Source organism: Leucopleurus acutus (genome assembly GCF_964270905.1).
Source record: "Leucopleurus acutus genome assembly, chromosome: 1".
NCBI classification, from domain to species: Eukaryota; Metazoa; Chordata; class Mammalia; order Artiodactyla; family Delphinidae; genus Leucopleurus; species Leucopleurus acutus.
In genome coordinates, this window is record NC_139142.1 from 190121963 (window position 1) to 190142330 (window position 20368).

Genomic DNA, 20368 nt, shown 5'->3' on the forward strand with positions numbered 1-20368 from the left:
TGGTGAGTGGGGGCTACTCTTCGTTGCATTGCACGGGCTTCTCATTGTGGTGGCTTCTCGTTGCGGAGCACGGGCTCTAGCCGTATAGGCTTCAGTAGTTGCAGCATGTGGGCTTCAGTAGTTGTGGCATGCAGGCCTTAGAGCGCATGGACTTCAGTAGTTGTGATGCATGGGCTCTAGGGCATGCAGGCTTCAATAGTTGTGGTGTGTGGGCTCACTAGTTGTGGGTTGTGGGCTCTAGAGCACGGGCTCAGTAGTTGTGGCTTACGGGCTTAGTTGCTCCGTGACACGCAGGATCTTCCCAGACCAGGGTTTGAACCCGTGCCCCCTGCATTGGCAGCCGGATTCTTAACCACTGCGCCACCAGGGAAGTCCCACTTTGAATTGATACCAACTTAGCTTCAGTAGCATACAAAAAATTCTGCTCACATTCCCCCACCTTTCTATTGTTTTTTCAAAATTTGTGTCTTTATACATATCATGTGCCCATTAACATAGACATATAGTTATTTTTTTCATGCATTTGTCTTTTAAACCATGCAGGAAATATAAAGAAGAGTTACAAATCAAAACTATCATAATGCTGGCTTTAATTTTTACCTATATTTAACTTTTACTGGCGTTAAAAATTTTTTTTTGGTACGGCTTTTAGTTACTGTCTAGTGTTCTTTCGTTTAGCCAGAAGGACCCCCTTTCCAATTTCTTGTAGGGCAGGTCTCTTAGCAACAGATTCCCTCACCTTCTGTTTCGTTGGGAATGTCTGTCTTTTTCCATATTTGAGGGATAGCTTTGCTTGATTTAGAATTCTTGGGTGACAGGTTTTTTTCTTTCACAAATTTAAAAATGTCATTGTACACACCCTAATGGCCCCTGTTGAATTCAGTGAGAAATTTGTTGTTTAATCTTACTGAGGATTCTTTGTATGTGACAAGTTGCTTTTCTGTTAATCTTTTAAAGATTCTCTTTTTTCTTGGCTTTTAGCAGTGATTATTATTTTATCTCAGTGCAGATCTCTTTGTGTTTATTCTTCTCGTGGTTTCTTGAGCCTCTTGAATGTGTAGATTCACGTAATTATCTAATTCGGAAGTTTTTGGCCAATATTTCTTAAAATATTTTCTCTGTTCCTCTTTTTCCTTTTCTTCTGGGATTCCCATTGTTTGTATGTTAGTAGGCATGATTGTGTCCTACAGGTTTCGTAGGAACTCCTCTGCTCCCCTTTTTTAAATGATCCTGAAACTGGATAATTTCAATTGGTCTACCTTTAAGTTTACTGAGTTTTTTTCTTTACCTACTCACATCTGTTGTTGAGACCCTCTAGTGTAGTTTTCATTCTGGTTATTACAATTTTCAATGTCAGTGTCTCTGTTTGGTTCCTTTTTGAAATGACTGTTGATTCTCTGTTGAGACATCATTGTCCTGGTGTCCTTTAGCTCCTTGACCTTGCTCTCCTTTATCTTTGAGCAGATCTAAGACAGTTGATTTAAAGTCTGCACTAAATGTCTGTGCTTCTACAGAGACAGATTCTCTTCAGTTCTCCTGTGAATGGGCTGTACTTTCTTTTTCTTTGCATGCTTTGTAACTCTCTTGAAAACTGGATGTACTGAATATTATGATATGGTAACTCTGGAAAGTGGGTTCTTTACTCACGGTTTAATTATGTTGCTTGCTGTATGCTGCAGTTATTTGCCTTTTTAGTGGTCTTCTATGTAATTTTTAAAAAAGTGTACATTTTTTGTCACTTTGTTCTCTAAAGTCTGTTTCTGTAGTTTGTGTTCAACTAGTTTTTTGACAGAGTTTTGCTTGAATACCAGGTGCCAAAATAGCGAGAGAGAGGGAGAATCAAAAAGAAAAAAAAAAAAAAAAGGAAAAAAGCAACACCTCTTCCAGTCTTTGCAGATTGGCTCTGTGCTAGGACTGTTCCTTCAGTGGCTAGCCAGTCTTCTTACCACTCTCCCTTACTTAGCCTTCACTCCCTACTTGCCCTGTACCAGGAGATAGACCAGAGATGAAAGGTTAGTGTCTCATCAGGTCTTTTAGGAATATGCATCCTGCCCTGGGCATGTGGTGCTGTCTAAATTCCCTAGAATGAACAGACACTTTCCAGTGCCCCAATTTCCAAGAGAAACTTTGTCCCCAGCTTTTCCTCTTAGGCTCTTGGCACTAGGTTATTTGCTTGAACCATGATCTTTCGCCCCAGGGACCTGTGGGTATTTTGTCTGCCTTACAGTGATTTGAGGATACCCACCACTTTTCTGCCCTGAGTGAGTTCTGAGCTTGTCAAAAGAATAAGCATGTTGTGTCAGTTCTTCAGTAGCCAACAGACACTTTACAGAAACACAATTCTTTGCAAATAAAGTCTGCTCTGCTCCTTCTGAAACCAGAAGCTGGGGTTCTTCACTGGGAATACAAGATGCTATCTTCAAGACCTCTGCTGAATCCATGGGTCAAGGGAAAGTAAAAATTCCCAAAGCTTTCCTGCCTTTTTTTTTGGGGGGGGGGTGCGCTGCGTGGATTGCGGGATCTTAGTTCCCTGACCAAGGACTGAACTTGGGCCCATGGCAGTGAGAGCACTTGAGTCCTAACCGCTGGACCTCAAGGGAACTCCCCACTTTCCTGCCTTTTTTTTTTTTTTTTTTTTGCTGTACGCGGGCCTCTCACTGTTGTGGCCTCTCCCGTTGTGGAGCACAGGCTCCGGACGCGCAGCCTCAGTGGCCATGGCTCACGGGCCCAGCCGCTCCACAGCATGTGGGATCTTCCCAGACCGAGGCACGAACTCGTGTCCCCTGCATCGGCAGGCGGACTCTCAACCACTGCACCACCGGGGAAGCCCTTTCCTGCCATTTTTAAGTTGCTTTTTTCTGACTGAGCGTTTGCTTGGTTGCTGCAAACCTTTCACTTTCTTTCCCAGAGTCCTGACAAAATTGGTTCTGATAGTTTCTGCTTGACTTCTTGATGTTTCTGTGGTGGAATGTGCCCTTGGAGCTGCCTTCTCCCCCATTTTTGCTAACATAAATCTGGACATTTTTGCATCCCTGTAAGTCTCCTTGAGTTTTGTTCTGAAATACAGTTATGTTCCTTGGAAACAGTTTGATCTTTTCAGGTCCTGCTCTTATGATTTATTCAGTGGGTCCAGAGCAGTGCTCAGTCTAGGGGTACTTATTCCCACTACTGAGGCAAGACCTTTATGAGTCTTTTACCCAGTGAAAGCCCTGTGAGTTGGGAGTTTTTCCAGTCTGGCTCAGGGAACAGGCACTGTTCCTAGACCTTTGTGCCAGCTGGATACTGTTCGCTCTAATCTTTTTGGCTGGTTCTTTTTCCAGCCTCAGGTAATTTCTCTACTCACATGTTCTCTGTTTAATACTCATGTAGTGCTGTTTCTCTTTCTCTGTCTTTGAGTGTTCTCTCTCTGAAGGGCTTTCATTTCTGGTACTTGGCTTTGCCAATTTTAGCTTTCTTGGTCTCACCCATCTCCTATACTTTGAGAGTGTCCTGGGCTTGGCCTCAGTTTCTCTCCCTGAGTCTTGGCCTGGAAGAACTCTCAAGACATTAAGAGGGGGCAAACAGAGGGCTCACCTCACTTGTCTATTACCTCTTTGAGATTGTTGTCTTTCTGTAGCTGATACACAGGTATCTTGAGAACCACTGTCTAAATTATTTTGTCCTTTTTTTTTTTTGAGTGTGTGGGGTATGCATTGTTTCATGCAGGAGGATAAATTTGGTCCTTGTTATTCCATCTTGACCAATCTACTATTTCTCCTTAGCCTTGATTTTTTTCTCTTATTTTATTATTCTTCTGTTCCCTCTTTTCTTCCTTATTTGTGATTATAATGAATATTTTTAACATTGCATTTTAATCAGTTTAATAATGCGGTTATTTAATATTGCATTTAAATGTAATTGTAAATTAAATTACCTTTTGGGCCATATCTCTTTCTATATATACAAGTATTAATATCTGTGTAGTGGTTGCTCCAGGGATTACAAATTTCATACAAATAAGTTCAGTCTACTATGTGTACCACTTCACACAAAATGTAGAAACCTTGAAACTGTATAGATTTCTTTTACCTGCTCCTTCCGCAATCTTTGTTATAGTTTTACACACATTGAAAACTTTACAAGACAGCATTTTAACTTTTGATGTAAGCAGTCATATGTATTTTAAGTGAAAGGAGGTATTATGATTGTTTTATCAGCCAATAATCTATCAAAAGTACCTGCATGTTTATCATGCTTCATTTTCCCCTTCATCTTGGAGCTTACTTCTTGGGTCATTGTTTTCTGCCCGAGGAAAATTGTTTGGTATTCCCTTTAATGGAAATTTGTTTAGAGATATTTTTTGGCTTTGTTATTTATCCAGTTCTTTTAGTGATAACTTCCCTTTGGGTTATATTAAGATTTTTATTTCTCTTTTTGGTTTTCTGTAGTTTTATTAGTGTGCCTATGTGTGGATTTATATTTATTTACCCTGGGATTTATTGTGGTTCTTCAGTCTATGACTTGCCATCTTTCTTCTGTTTTAGAAAGTTTTCAGTTATTATCATTTTTTAAAAGATTTATTATTTATTTATCTATCTATATCTATTTATGTGTTTATTTTTGGCTGCGTTGGGTCTTAGTTTCGGCATGCGGGATCTTCATTGAGGCATGCAGGATCTTTGTTGAAGCATGCGGGATCTTTCGTGGCGTTGCTTGGACTCTTTGTTGTGGCGTGCGGGCTTCTCTCTAGTTGTGGCACACAGGCTCCAGGGCGTGTGAGCTCTGTAGTTGTGATGCACGGGCTCCAGAGCGTGTGGGCTCTGTAGTTTGCAGCACACGGGCTTTCTAGTTGAGGCGCATGAACTCAGTAGTTGTGGCACGTGGGCTTAGTTGCCCCACGGCATGTGGGATCTTAGTTCCTTGACCAGGGATTGAACCCGCGTCCCCTGCACTGTAAGGCGGATTCTTTACCACTGGACCACCAGGGACGTCCCAGTTATTATCATTTTAAATATTGCTTTTGTACCATTTTTTTCCCTCTCATATTTCTCTGGGACTCTAATTACATGTGTGTTAGGCCTGCCCATCATGTTGTTTTCGTTTCCTGTCTTTTTGTATTTTTCATTTTTTTTTTTTTTTGTGGTACGCGGGCCTCTCACTGTTGTGGCCTCTCCCGTTGTGGAGCACAGGCTCCGGATGCGCAGGCTCAGCGGCCATGGCTCACGGGTCCAGCCGCTCCGTGGCATATGGGATCTTCCCAGACCGGGGCACGAACCCGCGTCCCCTGCATCGGCAGGCGGACTCTCAACCACTGTGCCACCAGGGAAGCCCTATTCTTCATACTTCTGTGCTAATGTTCTGAATATTTTCTTCTGACCTATTTTGTTGTTGTTCTAATTCTGTTTTCAGCTAATGGCTGTTTTCAGCCATTGTTAATCCCATTTATTGATTTTATAATTTTTGTTTTTACTTATGTAATTTTTTGATTTAGAGTTTTCAGTTCTTTGAAGAAATTTTAAATTTTGTGTTGTGTGTATTTGAACATAATAAACATACTTTTTATAAATGTCTGTATCTGAAACTCCAAAATACAAATATGTTTTGATCTTCATGTTTCTACTGGTTTTCATTCATGTTGTCTTGACTCTCATGTGTTTAGTATTTTTCATTGTGCCGAAAATGGTAATGAACTAGTATTAGAAATTATTTGTAGCCAAATGACATTGTTTTTCTCTAAAGAGGATGTATATTAGCTTCTGTCTGGTGTCTGGGGGCACTTGTAATTTAGGGTTATGTGAGTCAAATTTCAGAGTTTGAGATGATCAAAGCCCAGCTGCAGTCTCTGGGTGGGCCTATGTACTTTTAGTTTATTGTCATTCCTGGCTTGCAGCCCCTCAGTGTTGCCGCTGAAAGAGGGAAGGGATTTACTAGTGTTCTTCTTTTCCCTTAGTTGTCTATGGATGTAGATCCCTGTACTTTCAGCCTTCTGAGTTTGTCAGAAGTACCTTTCACTCTCTCAGCTGCTTTCTTTGAAATAGGCAAATGTCCCCTGGGTGACAAAATGGTCAAAAGTTGTACTAAACTCCCTTGACTTCCATCCTTTTCAAGTTTTGGCCCAGTAATTCCTTACTATGACATCAGCTCTTTGATACCTTTAGTCACATTTTGAAAATTAAAAGAAACAGCATTTAATATTAATATTTAAATTGATAAATTGTTAATATATTTTAAGTGAAATCTTAAAATAGTAGAACAATGATCGTTAGTATTAGTGTTTAAAATGTCAACATTTGTATAACAGTTAAAAATTTAATACTGACATTTAAGATTTAAAGTATTAAAATTTTTATTATAGGTTTTCAGCTATAAAACTTCATACTTTTAAAATTAATTAATCAATTAATTAATTTTTGGATGAGTTGGATCTTTGTTGCTGTGCGCCGGCTTTCTCTAGTTGCAGCCAGCAGGGGCTACTCTTTGTTGTGTGTGTGAGCTTCTCATTGCAGTGGCTTCTCTTGTTGCGGAGCAGGGGTCTACGCACCGGGCTTCAGTAGTTGTGGCACGTGGGCTTCAGTAGTTGTGGCACACGGGCTCAGTAGTTGTGGCACACGGGCTCAGTAGTTGTGGCTTGTGGGCTCTAGAGCACAGGCTCAGTAGTTGTGGCACGTGGGCTTAGTTGCTCCGCAGCATATGGGATCCTCCCTGACCAGGGCTCGAACCCATGTCCCCTGCATTGGCAGGCGGATTGTTAACCACTGCACCACCAGGGAAGTCCCAAAACTTCATACTTTTATAGTGGTTCTCAGAGGAATTATTGATCTGAATTATTCAGTTTACTCTTATGAAAAGTGTCAGTGCCAGCATCTGAATTAAAAATTTCCCTTGGGGGGCTTCCCTGGTGGCACAGTGATTGAGGTTCTGCCTGCCATTGCAGGGGACATGGGTTCGAGCCCTGGTCTGGGAGGATCCCACATGCCGCGGAGCAGCTAGGCCCGTGAGCTACAACTACTGAGCCTGCACATCTGGAGCTTGTGCTCCGCAACAAGAGAGGCCGCGACAGTGAGTACCCGCTCACCGTGATGAAGAGTGGCCCCCTCTCGCTGCAACAAGAGAAAGCCCTCACACAGAAACGATGGCTCAACACAGCCAAAAAAGAAAAAAAAAATTTTCCCTTGGGGAGTTTCCTGGTGGTCCAGTGGTTAGGATTCTGGGCTTTCACTGCTGTGGCCCGGGTTCGGTCCCTGGTTGGGGAACTGAGATCCATCCAGCGAGCCTTGTGGCACAGCCAAAAAACCCCCCAAAGTTTCTGTTTATTTGTGTTACTGTGTGTATTACCTGGAGAAACGACTAAGAGTCTTATCAGTAGTGGTTTGATGATCAGTCAGTAGTGATAATTTGTTAATGTTTTTGTTGTGCATTTCCTAAAATGGACATTTAAGGGACCTGTTCATAAAGTTAATAATTTAATTTATCTTTGAAAAAGCTTTATTGAAAAATGACATTATTTTTGTTTATTTTTAGGTTGGGCTCATGTGGTTTGTGCCCTGTATATTCCAGAGGTACAGTTTGCCAATGTTTCAACAATGGAACCAATTGTTTTACAGTCTGTGCCACATGATCGTTATAATAAGGTATAGTAGATATTATTTTATTGATGTTTGAATATAATTTTTTTGTTTTAAAACTGGGAAGTATAAAGGAATTTTTAAATTTTGTTTTATTACAGCAGTAAGTGCCTCCATTGATTTGGAAAAAGTGTAATTACTGTGGTAAACTACAAGTATTAAAATATGTTATTAAGGTCACAGGAGTACAAAACAAACACACACAAACAAAACTATATTACCTTTTACATTAACCTAAGTAAGCTTCTAACATTTTAATCTGTATAGATTTGTTCTTTTTTTTAAAAAAATATTTATTTATTATTTTGGCTGCACCAGGTCTTAGTTGTGGCACTTGGGATCTTCGTTGCAGCATGCAGGATCTTTAGTTACAGTATGTGGAATCTTATAGTTGCGGCATGTGGACTTCTTAGTTGCGGCATGCAGACTTCTTTGTTGTGGCATGTGAACTCTTAGTCGCAGCATGCATATATGCCTGGTTCCCCGACCAGGGATCGAACCCAAGCCCCCTGCATTGGGAGCGCAGAGTCTTACCCATTGGACCACCAGGGAAGTCCTTAGATTTGTTCTTTAAGAATTACTAACTTTTATGTTCTTTCAGACATTGAGGATCTGTTAAATTTGAATTAATCATTATTTGGTATAATATTTGTTATGATGCTACACATCCTGTCTTATCACAGAATATTATTTGCTCATCTCTCCTCTCCACATTATTTCGTTCCCCCGAGATAGGATTTTTATTGTTGCCTTTTTTTTTTTTTTTTTGGTGGTACGTGGGCCTGTCACTGCTGTGGCCTCTCCCGTTGCGGAGCACAGGCTCCGGATGCGCAGGCTCAGCGGCCATGGTTCACGGGCCCAGCCGCTCCGCGGCACGTGGGATCCTCCTGCATGCCCTGCATCGGCAGGCGGACTCTCAACCACTGCGCCACCAGGGAAGCCCTATTGTTGCCTTTTTTAAAAACCTTAGTTAATGTTCACTTTTTTCCTGTATCTTTTTATTAATTTAGTACATTTATATTATTGTTTCATTCTCTTGCATATTATTGGATGATTTTTTTCTATTAACCACTGTGTCTTTAAATATAGTGTTACCATTTTTAACTAAAGGTACCTGTTGATTATTCCATTGGTGAAGAAAGTGTCACTGCAGCCAGTCCTAAGGTTTCAAAATACTAAACATTTTGTAATGTAGATCGTTAGTATTTATTAAAAAAAAATGGAAAATATGGATAAAAAAATAGGAAAATGCGAGACAGAAATCATCTAAAATCTTTTTTGTGTGCATTTTTACATATACTATATAACTGTAAAAAGTTTGGATCATAGTGCTCATACTGTTCTGTTTTTGAAACTTAATAACCCTGAACATCATTTTTTGTTAATAAATTATATTTTGCCATTATTTCTAGTGGATATTTAGCATCTAATACAAAGTATTATTAGTTTTGATAAAATATAATTTATTAGGAACGCCTTAGGAACACCTTCTTCTTGAAGAGCCTCACTTGGTGTTTGGCATGTACATACCAGCCAAATCTCTGTGTAAACGAGTATGAACATTTTGGAGGCTTCAGTAAATATATTGTGTGAAGTTGTTCTAGAATGTAGTTTCTCATTTATTAATCACACTAGTTATATGTGAGAGTGCACATAATCTTATATCCTGTTAAGTGCACTGTATATTACCATTAAAACAGGCTTTGCTATTCTTTTTAGTGAAAAATATTAGTGTTTGAATGATTTTCTTTGAATATTGGTAAGGTTAGATATTTTAAAGTTTTTTAAAAAGGTTATTCATGTTTGTTAATTGATCTTGAATAGCTCTTCGTTCAGTTTAATATTGTAATGTTTTAATTTTTTCTTACAAAGTGTTTTTTATATTGGAGATGTTATTTTTTATTCTTATATACTTGCTGTGGATGCTTTTGCCCATAACTTAACATTTTCTGTTTATTTTTCATTAAGTCTTGATGGTTTTTATTGTTGTCGGTATTCTAGCAGGTTAATTTCTTCTAGTTTGAAGTTTAAAATTTTTATGTAATTTACACAACTACTCTTTATTGTTTCTGCCTTTGTTGCCATGCAAAGAAAATCTTTCTTTACACTAATGTCTATTTTTTTAGTACTTTCAAAATTCATTTCTAAAAATACTTGTTTTTTTCCTTTCAATTTTGAAATAATTTCAAACTTAAATTAAGGTTGCATTAATAGTACAAAGACTTCTTCCTCTCCTAAACCATCTGAGAGTAATTTATCATATAACACCGACACCTCTGAATGCTTTAGTTTGTATTTCCTATAAAGAAGGACTTTCTTCTGCATGACCAGAATACAGCCAAAATCAGGAAATTAACATTTATGCATTATTACTGTCTAATCCAGAGACCCCATCATTATTTGCCTAATTTTCATTCATGTTTTCTTTTTTCCCTTTCATAGCAAAAAGATCACAGATTGCTTTTTGTCTCTTAGGTCTCCTGAATAGTAACTCAGTCTTTCTCTGACTCTCATAACTTTGATACTTCTGAATGGTATAGGCCAGTTATTTGTAGAATGGATTTTTATAATGTTTCCACATGATTAAATTCAGATTATGTGTTTTTGGCAGGAATATCACAGACACGATGCTATGTTCTTCTCATTGCATCCTGTCAGGTGGTACATGATTTCAACTTTTCCCATTACTGGTGATTTTACCTTGATCACTTGGTTAAGGCAGTGTCTACAAGATTTCTCCACTGGAAGGTTAATCTTTATTCCCTTTATAATCAGTAAGCATTTTGTGGGGAAGTACTTTCTTTTTTTTTGCAGTACGCAGGCCTCTCATGTTGTGGCCTCTCCCGTTGCGGAGCACAGGCTCCGGACGTGCAGGCTCAGCGGCCATGGCTCACGGGCCCAGCCCTCCGCGGCCTGTGGGATCTTCCTGGACCGGGGCACGAACCTGTGTCCCCTGCATCGGCAGGCGGACTCTCAACCACTGCGCCACCAGGGAAGCCCCGGGAAGTACTTTTTATGTAAATATCTTGTTCCCTGTGCCTTTTACTCACTAATTTTAGCATTCATTGTTGTTTCTTTGCTTAATTAGTCTATTAGATTGATGGCAAGTGGTGGTTTCCTAATTCCATCTTTTACATTCATCAGGTGGCATTCCATTTTAAGGAAAAGCTTTCTCCACTCTGCAGTTATTTATATTAGTATGGACTAATATTGACTTACATGTTAATATTTTATTTTAATGGGTCATTCCCCATTACTGTCACTTATTGTGATGTTCATATTGTCTCAGGTTTGGCCAGTGGTACCTCTTCATGTGGGTTCCTGTGTCTTTTGACATGGTTCTGTCATTGTTTGAGCACTTCTTTACTTCTGACATGACAGTATGTTCTAGGCACATCTTGAACCATTCCTTGTCTTAGCCCTAGAATAACATTTCTCCAGGGAGCCTTGATTTGTTTTAGGTGAGAATGGTATTTAGAAACCAAAGTGGACACTAGGTGTGCTCATTGCTATTAGGATGTTGCTACTTCCAGACCCTCTCAGTGTGTATAGATGCAGAGATAAACGCACATTCACATCTATATCTTCTTTATATTTTGAAGTTGGTGAGGTCACATAGATACTTCTGATTTAGTATATGGATTTATGTATTAAACACAAACATATCTATATGTATTTCTGTATCTGTCTGTCTTTGTATCTATTTATTTATCGAACCATAAACTCCTAGGAATTTCCTAGTAATTTCCCTAAACCTAATCCAACAGCACAGGGTTCATTCTAATGTTTTTTTGTTTTTGTGTTATGACTCTCATGCCAGACAATGAGAAACGTGACTCCCATTATCCTCAATATATTTATTTGATCATTCTCTCTTATATTGACAAATCTTCTGTTGCTGCCATCCCATAATACAGAGGCCAGCCTAACCATTTTCAGGCTCAGACCTCACTCTGGGTTGCTGGTGCTTCCCTGCATGTCTGCCTTTATTTTTTAAAACCATTTTGGGGGTTTGACACCCAGCTTCAGTCCAGAACTACCCCTTCTCCCCTCACTTTGCTCACTTTGCTCAGGTTCTTACAACTCACTTGGACACTACCTCCACCCCAGCCCCCAACACTCTCATGAGCGCCAACACTACTGGGGCTCTGATAGTTGAGTTGGCCTGCCCCTTCCTTCCCAGGATAGATGCTAGCATGCTTGGCCCCACCTCATGGCTTTAAGACTAAAGTACTCAAGAAGTAAGGGAGGGAGTATAGAGGCAGAATGAATTAATTTAGGTATAAATCTTCTATCCAGTTAGAGTTAATTTTAGAATATGGTGAGATGTGTGTGTAATTTTTCCCCTCCCATGTGGTTTAGTCAACCTTTTCAACACTATTATTGAATAATCTATGTTTTGCACAGTGATTTGAAATACTGTTTGAATCATTATTACATTCTTGGCTATTCTTGACATTTTTTCTGTTCCATTGATGTGTCTTTCTATTCTTAGTCTACTACCACACTGTTTTAAATTATTATGGCTTTAAATACATCTTGGTACATGGTAGAACAAATATTGTCATGTATTTCTTTTTTTAGATGAACCTTAAGAGTAACAATACAATTTTAATTTTACTGGTGCTACAGTGAAATACTATTTTGGGGAAAAATTGATCTTCTTGGAATATTGCATCTCCCCTTCCAGAAGCATGGTGTATCTCTCTGTCAAATTTTTTCCTTATATGTTTCTTGGATTCTTATGGTTGTTGGTCTGTATAGTTAACCTTAAAAAGAATAATATTCTGTTCGTGAATATTCAGTATGGTTAATAGGGGACATGGAATTCTGAAATGATAGGAACAATGGGAAAATGGATTGTTGCATTTTGGAAGACATCAATCTTTTTTTTCTCTTTGGGGGACGTGTGGGGGCGTTCCCTGACCAGGGATTGAACCTGGACCATGGCAGTGAAAACGCCAAGTCCTAACCACTGGACTGCCAGGGAGCTCCCCTGGAATACATCAGTCCTTAATGAGTGGTAGTAAAGGATAATGTGGAGATTATTAATAAATGTATTGGGCACTTAAAATGGACCTGCTTTGCATTGTGCTAGACGCTAAGAGTTCAGAGTTTCATAAAATACAGGGTTTATCTCCATGTGACACTTAGACAGTCAAGTAAATATATAACTACGATGTATGAAAATAATAAGAAATTATAAATAATAAAAAATCTGAATAGAGTATTATGGAACATAATGAAAGGAGGGATTATTTTTGTCTAAGGAATTGAATAAGGCACACAAAGATATTATATAACGGCTGTGCATGATAATAAGAAATTTGACCTGTGGAAGAAAGAATCAAATAATAATTCTAGACAGAGAAAGTAGCATAAATTAGGGTAATAGGTACAAAGGGGAGGTGCTAGGCAGTTCAGAGAATAATAAATCCTGTGTGGCTGGAACACTGTAAGATTTAGAAGAAAAAAAGGAAAATTTCTAGACTATTTGTATAGTATATCCAGTTGCAGAGAACTCACTGTGTTGACTTATTTTGTTAAAATTTCCACGTCATTATATATACAGTGGCCAGTTTCTGTACCATTTGTCATCAGATTCTTGTTTTTATTTTTTGACCTCTCATATTTTCTTGTATCAATTCCTTATTTCACTAACATATACATTTTGTTAATAAATGTGAGTGGCATATGTTACCTTTAATTACGTTTCAATAATTTTTAAGAAATGGGAAGATTGGGGCAACATAGATATTTGGGAACTTTTTTGGGTGGTCTTGTGTTCTTTAGAGTCAAGGAAGCATTTAGTTTAGAAAGCTGCAATTTCCATAAAAAGTAGTTGGCAGATGATGGGTATATCCTGGATTTATCCTTTTGAATAGCTTTTATTCACTGAATGGCCATGAAGGAATGAGTGTTTATAAGTATAGGAAGGATCATAACAGACCAACCAAACAAACCAAAAATACTATAAAACATGGTGTCATTGAACTATAAGAGGATAACGGTAGAGGAAAACTTAGAAATTGCTAGCCCAACTTCCCTTTATCTTTTTTCTAAAGGAATAGATGTGGAAAGCTATTAAGAATTTTTTTTTCTTGAAGTATAGTTGATTTACAAAGTTGTGTTGGTTTCAGGTGTATAGTAAAGTGATTCAGTTATATCTATGTCTGTATACACATACATACATATATATGCTTTTTCAGATTCTTCTCTGTTATAGGTTATTACAAGATATTGAATATAGTTCCCTGTGCTATACAGTAGGTCCTTGTTGTTTACCTATTTTATATATAGTAGTGTGTATATGTTAATCCCCAATTCCAAATTTATCCCCCATGTGGGGTGTGTGTGTGTCACATGTTCTTTATCCATTTATATGTCGATGGTGGACATTTATGTTGCTTCCATGTCTTGGCTATTGTAAATAGTGCTGCTTGGCTATTGTAAATATGAACAGTGGGGTGCATGTGTCTTTTTGAGTTATAGTTTTCTCTGGATATATGCCCAGGAGTGGGATTGCTGGATCATATGTTAACTCTATTTTTAGTTTTTTAAGGAACCTCCATACTGTCTTCCATAGTGGCTGCACCAGTTTACATTCGTACCAAAAGTAAATGCCTCATCTCTTGTATCTAGGCTGCTCTGTAACTTGTTTTGGCTGATAAAGTGCGGTGGAAGTAACATTGTGTGACCTCTCTCTGTGGCTTGATGATCTGTTTTCTGAGTCCATTGGGGTGGCCCTGCCCCTTCATCCTCCTCTAATGATACCTTATGTTTAGGTTGAGGGCTGGAATATTGGGTGATTTGGTGCCACAGAGGTTGGTTTCTTTCTGTGCTCTTCCTTTTACCACACTTTTGTCCCACCTGTTAGTGCTAGACTGCTGTCGTTTATTATTTGATGTTTTGGGCTTTTGATTTCTTGGTGGTTTTGGTCCAGCCTCAGTCCTTGGTGGGCTCTGTATATCTGGGCCTCAGGGTTTCACCAATTCATTGCCTCCTGCCTTTGGCAGACTTTACATCTGTGGAAGGACTTGGGAGGGAGACAGCTTCCTGTCTCTCCCCAAGTGTTAGAAGATCTCCGATAACAGATCCTGGGGTCAGGAATTTTTCCTGCCCCTTGTTTAGGGGAAAAAGATTTTCTCCTTTGTCCTCCTAGCCATCATGGGTCTTTACTTATGCCCTGGGTGTGACAGGATTTGCTGCCAATCCCCCAGACGCTCAGGGCTTTTGAGAGTAGTGTCTGGGCAAGAGATGGGATTTCATATCTTTGCCTCAGTGGCACCTGATCCTCTCCTTCATGCCTGCACCACCAAGGGAGATTCTTTCTGGTTGTTTTGTCTCCTTGCTTCCAGTCTTCCCCAAGAGCTCCTTGTAAATCTTCATGGAGTAGAGCCTGTGAGTGTGAACTCCTGTCTGTGGTTCCAGTGGTTCTGTACTACTGCAGTAGCCCACAATCAGCCTTGAGCAATTTGTTAAAATTTTAGCTGGTTTCTTATCTGCATGTCTTCCTCCACATTTTCTTCCTTTGCTCTGTCGTTAGTGGATAGTCTGAGTGTCTTGTGGTTTTTAGGCAGCTGAAGGAGAGTGTGTCTGCCCTTGGATTTCAAACTATTTGGTTGCCTTTGCAGGTGCAAATCTTTCATAGTTTCGAGAAAAGTTGTGGGTTTTATAGTTTAAATGGCTTTTTCTTGATAGGTTTAGAGTGATGTTCTTTCAGCTCTCTACTTTTTAGGTAGAGGTGGAATTTGGCCCCTGAATCCTTTTGATATGAACACTGTTTCTTTTATTCAAAATATTAGGTCAAACTATGACTTTTTCCCCCCTTAAAATGAAAGTTTTCAGGCTATAAGTTTGCCTCTGAGTATAGCTTTATTCACATACTTGACATTTTATTTAGATGCGATTTTGTTGTTTGGGATCATTTTCTAAATAATCCTCAAGTTAGTTTATAATTTTTCTTCTCGATCCAATAGCTATTTAATTGCGAAATTTAAAATTTGCAAATCACTTTTTTCCTCCTTTGATTCATGTGTCTTGGAAGCTCTTGTTGGTTGCATGTATATATGCTTATAATTGTTATATCTGTTTTATTATTATAAAATCTCTCTCAACAGTCTATTTTTCTTTTTTTTAAAATAAATTTATTTATTTATAGTAGTGGACATGGGCTTAGTTGCTCCATAGCATGTGGGATCTTCCTGGACCATAGATCGAACCGGTGTCCCCTGCATTGACAGGCAGATTCTTAACCCCTGTGCCACCAGGGGAGTCCCTCAACCGTCTATTTTTTTGTCTGATAATAAACCACTTGTATTTGCTTGCCTTTTGCATGGTATATCTATTTTCATCCTTTTACTTTGAACTTACTTGTGTCTTCAAATCTAAAGTATGCATTGCCTTGTGTTTGCTTGCCTTTTGCATGGTATATCTTTTTTCATCGTTTTACTTTTAACTTACTTGTGTCTTCAGATCTAAAGTATGCATCCTATAGATGGCATATGGAACTTTTTTTTTTTTTTTTTTTTTTGCGGTACGCAGGCCTCTCACTGTTGTGGGCTCTCCTGTTGCAGAGCACAGGCTCCAGACGAGCAGGCTCAGCAGCCATGGCTCACGGGCCCAGCCACTCCGCGGCATGTGGGATCTTCCCGGACCGGGGCACGAACCCATGTCCCCTGCATCGGCAGGCGGACTCTCAACCACTGTGCCACCAGGGAAGCCTGGAACTTTTTTTTTAAATTCAGTTAATCAGTCTCTGCCTTTTGATTGGATTATTTTCATATTCAGTGCTATTAATGTGGTTGGGTTTACATCTGCCGTTTTACTTTGTTTTCTTTTTTACTTTTTTTTATTAACAGCAATGTTTTGTTTTTTTGGCTGTGCTGGGTCTTCGTTGTTGTCTGTGGGCTTTCTATAGTTGAGGCCAATAGGGGCTACTGTTTATTATGGTGCGTGAGTTTCTCATTGCAGTGGCTTCTCTTGTTGCAGATCGCAGGCTATAGGTGCATGAGCTTCAGTAGTTGTGGCTCATGGGCTTTAGAGTGCAGGCTCAGTAGTTGTGGCGCACAGGCTTAGTTGCTCCTCAGCATGTGGGATCTTCCCAGACCAGGGATTGAACCTGTGTCCTCTGCATTGGCAGTCAGATTCTCAACCACTGCGCCACCAGGGAAGTCCCTTAATTTGTTTTCTTTGTCTTGTGACTACTTTGTTTTTTCTCTTTGTACACTACCTTCTTTAATGTTTATAAGTGGATGTTTTCTGGTGTACCGTTTTCATTCCTTTCATGATTTTTAAATTATATTTTCTTGGGTTATATTCTTAGTGGTTGCTCTAGGGCTTACAATATTCATCTTAACTTACCAGAATCTACTTAACTCCAGTAAGATATAAAAAATTTATAGCATTCATTTTATTTCTTTCCTCTCCACCTTTGTGCTATTAGTATTATAGATATCATGTCTCTATATATACTACAAGCCCCAAAGTAGTTAAAATTATTGCTTTATATAATCTTACATTTTTTAAAGAAGCTAAGAGATGAAGACCACAGATATATTTATAGAGTGTGTGTTTTCCTGTTTACCATTTTTATTTCTGTTCATTTCTTCCTATGGGTTCCAGTTACCATCTCGTGTTATTTCCTTACTCCAAAATAACTTATTCCCACTCTGTTTCATTGTGTCGTCATTGTCACATATATTACATTTCTATATGTTATAGTCCCAACAATACAATTTATGGACATTGTTTTATGTGATTGTTTTTTAAATTAAGAGAATGAGAAAGAAATATCTCATCATACTATCTTTTATCATTTCGTATATAATTACCTTTGTCAGAACTCTTTCTTTGTTTTTTAATTGGTCTATATATTTATTTATTTACTTATTTTTTTTTGCGGTACGCGGGCCTCTCACTGTTGTGGCCTCTCCCGTTGCGTAGCACAGGCTCCGGATGTGCAGGCTCAGTGGCCGTAGCTCACGGGCCCAGCCGCTCCCCGGCACGTGGGATCTTCCCGGACTGGGGCATGAACTCGTGTCCCCTGCATCGGCAGGCGGACTCTCAACCACTGAGCCACCAGGGAAGCCCTATATATTTATTTTTTAAAATTTCAGCTTTATTGAGGAACTCTTTGTTTTTTTGTGTGGATTGCAATTACTGTCTGGTGTCACTTAATTTTAGCCTAAGGAATTTCTTTTTGTAGTTCTTGTTAGTGAGGTTTGGAGCAACAAAGTATCTCAGTTTTTTTGGGCCTGAGAATGTTATTTTGCCATTATTTCTGCAATATAGCTCTTCTGGATATAGGATTCTTGGCTGATAGTTTTGTTCTTTCAGCATTTTGAATGTTATTCCACTGCTTTCTGTCCCCTATTTTATTCCTAATGAAACCTCAGGTTTACTTGTATTTGATGATCCATTTCCCTCATTTCGCTTTCGAGATTTTCTCTTTATTTTGCCTTTCAGCATTTTGAGTGTCCATCTGTTTGTTATTTATCCTGTATGGAGTTTGGTGAGCTTTTTGGATGTGTACGTTATTGTTTTTCATCACATTTGGGAAGTTTTCGACCATTATTTCTTCAGGTACAGTTTCTATCCTTTTCTTTCCTCTCCTGATTTTCTCATTACACATCTGTTAATGCAGTTAATGGCATACCACGTTTCTCTGAAACTGTTCTTTAGGTAGTATAATCTAAAAAATCTGTTCCTTAGATTGTAAATTCTCTATTGATCTATTTTTAAAGTTGATTCTTTCCCTACTGCCAACTCAAATCTACCATTGAGCCCTTTTAGTGTGGGTTTTTTTTTTTTTTTTTTGCTGTACGCGGGCCTCTCACTGTTGTGGCCTCTCCTGTTGTGGAGCACAGTCTCCGGACGCGCAGGCTCAGCGGCCATGGCTCACGGGCCCAGCCGCTCCGCGGCATGTGGGATCTTCCCGGACCAGGACGCGAACCCGTGTCCCCTGCATCGGCAGGCGGACTCTCAACCACTGCGCCACCAGGGAAGCCCCCCTTTTAGTGAATTTTAAAATCAAGAATTTCTGTTTGGTTGGTTTTGGTTTCCTAAGTCCAACATCTTGGTTCCCCGCAAAGACAGTTATCGATGCCTGCTTTTTTTTTTTTCTTATGAATGGGTCATACTTTTCTCTTTCTTTGCATGTCTTATAATTTTTTGTTGAAAATTAGACATTTTATTTTATTTATTTTTTTGGCTGCGTCGGGTCTTAGTTGTGGCACACGGGATCTTTGTGGAGGCACGTGGGATCTTTTTCATTAAGGCACGTGGTCTGCTCAGGTTTCTCACTAGTTGCGGCGCGCAGGCTTGTCTTTAATTGTGGCGTGCCGGTTTTATTTATTTTTTCTTTCTATCTAGTGATGCGTGTGCTCTGTAGTTTGCGGCACGTGGGCTCTCTCGTTGAGGCATGTGAGCTCAATAGCTGTGGCATGTGGGCTTAATTGCCCTGCAACATGTGGGGTCTTAGTTCTTCTACCAGGGATCGAACCCACGTCCCCTGCATTGGAAGGCAGTTTCTTTACCACTGGACCACCAGAGAAGTCCCTAAAAATTAGACATTTTAGATAGTAGCCCCTCTAGAGAATGAGTCTTCCTTCTCCTTGTAGAGACAGAACCTCTGCACTAGTGCTCTGGAGCTGGGGATGGTGACAGCACTTTGCTTCTCCTGAAGAGGCACGTGTACTTTGACAGGGTGCTGGAAGGAGGGAAGGGTATAGTAGCCCAGCTTATCCCTCCTAGCATGGAACTTCCATTCTGCTAGCAAGCTGGGGAAGGAATGATAGGGCCCCAGGAAACTTGGCCTGTTTTTAGGGTGGGAGGCTATGAGTGGGAGCTACCAGGATGAGTAGTAGTATGAGAGTCACTGGAGACCTGGCCCTCCTCGGGTAAAATTGTAGCCTTAGACTAGGATCTGTGGAGAGAGGGAGCCCTCATCTTCTTGACAGCGCCACCCAGAAAGGAACTTCCATCACAGGAAGCAGTATGTGGGGGTGGTGGTGGTGATGGGGGCAGATCATGGCTCAAATGCCACCGGCTCTCACTGTTCTTATTGAGATTTAGTAGATTGTCTTGGGTAAAATATTCTGCTTTCTGCATGTCTTCAGGACAATTTTCAGAGACTTTATTATTTTTCTTTATTGAAGTGTAATTGATATACAGTACCATGTAAGTTACCGATTTTCAATATAGTAACTCATTTTTTTTGTAACTCATAATTCTTAAAGGTTATACTCCATTTATAGTTATTATAAAATATTGGCTATATTCCATTTGTTGTACCATATATCCTTGTAGCTTATTCTATACAGAGACTTTAAATGGTTCTTTTTCACCTATGAAATGGTTAATTTACTGAGGAGAGGATCCGTGGACCTCTTCACTCTGGTATTTCAGAAGTCTGGAAGGCCTAACTTCTTTAAAAAAAAAAAATCTGTCATAATTTTAGTTTTATTGAGTGGTCAAATGATGGTGTCTTTTCACTGTCAGCTCTGTTGGAAGTTACTGAGATATTCTTCGAGGCCTATTTGCATATTTTCCCTGAGTTTTGCCATTTAAAATGTTACTGTTTCGGGACTTCTGTGGGGGTGCAGTGGTTGGGAGTCTGCCTGCCAATGCAGGGGACACGGGTTCGAGCCCTGGTCCGGGAAGATCCCACATGCCGTGGAGCAGCTAAGCCCATGTGCCACAAGTGCTGAGCCTGCGCTCTAGAGCCCATGAGCCACAACTGCTGAGCCTGTGTGCCACAACTG

At 39.6% G+C, this 20368-nt stretch overlaps 1 protein-coding gene across 6 annotated transcripts in view; it reads left to right on the forward strand.

Moving 5' to 3' along the window:
• MLLT10 (MLLT10 histone lysine methyltransferase DOT1L cofactor) overlaps positions 1–20368 on the forward strand; it is a 248288-nt gene that overhangs the window by 83172 nt on the left and 144748 nt on the right. For all 6 annotated transcript variants that reach the window (XM_082853775.1, XM_082853770.1, XM_082853772.1 and 3 more), the window contains one exon: positions 7501–7610. In XM_082853775.1, coding sequence (XP_082709901.1) covers positions 7501–7610 — 110 coding nt within the window. The remainder of the gene's footprint in view (positions 1–7500; positions 7611–20368) is intronic.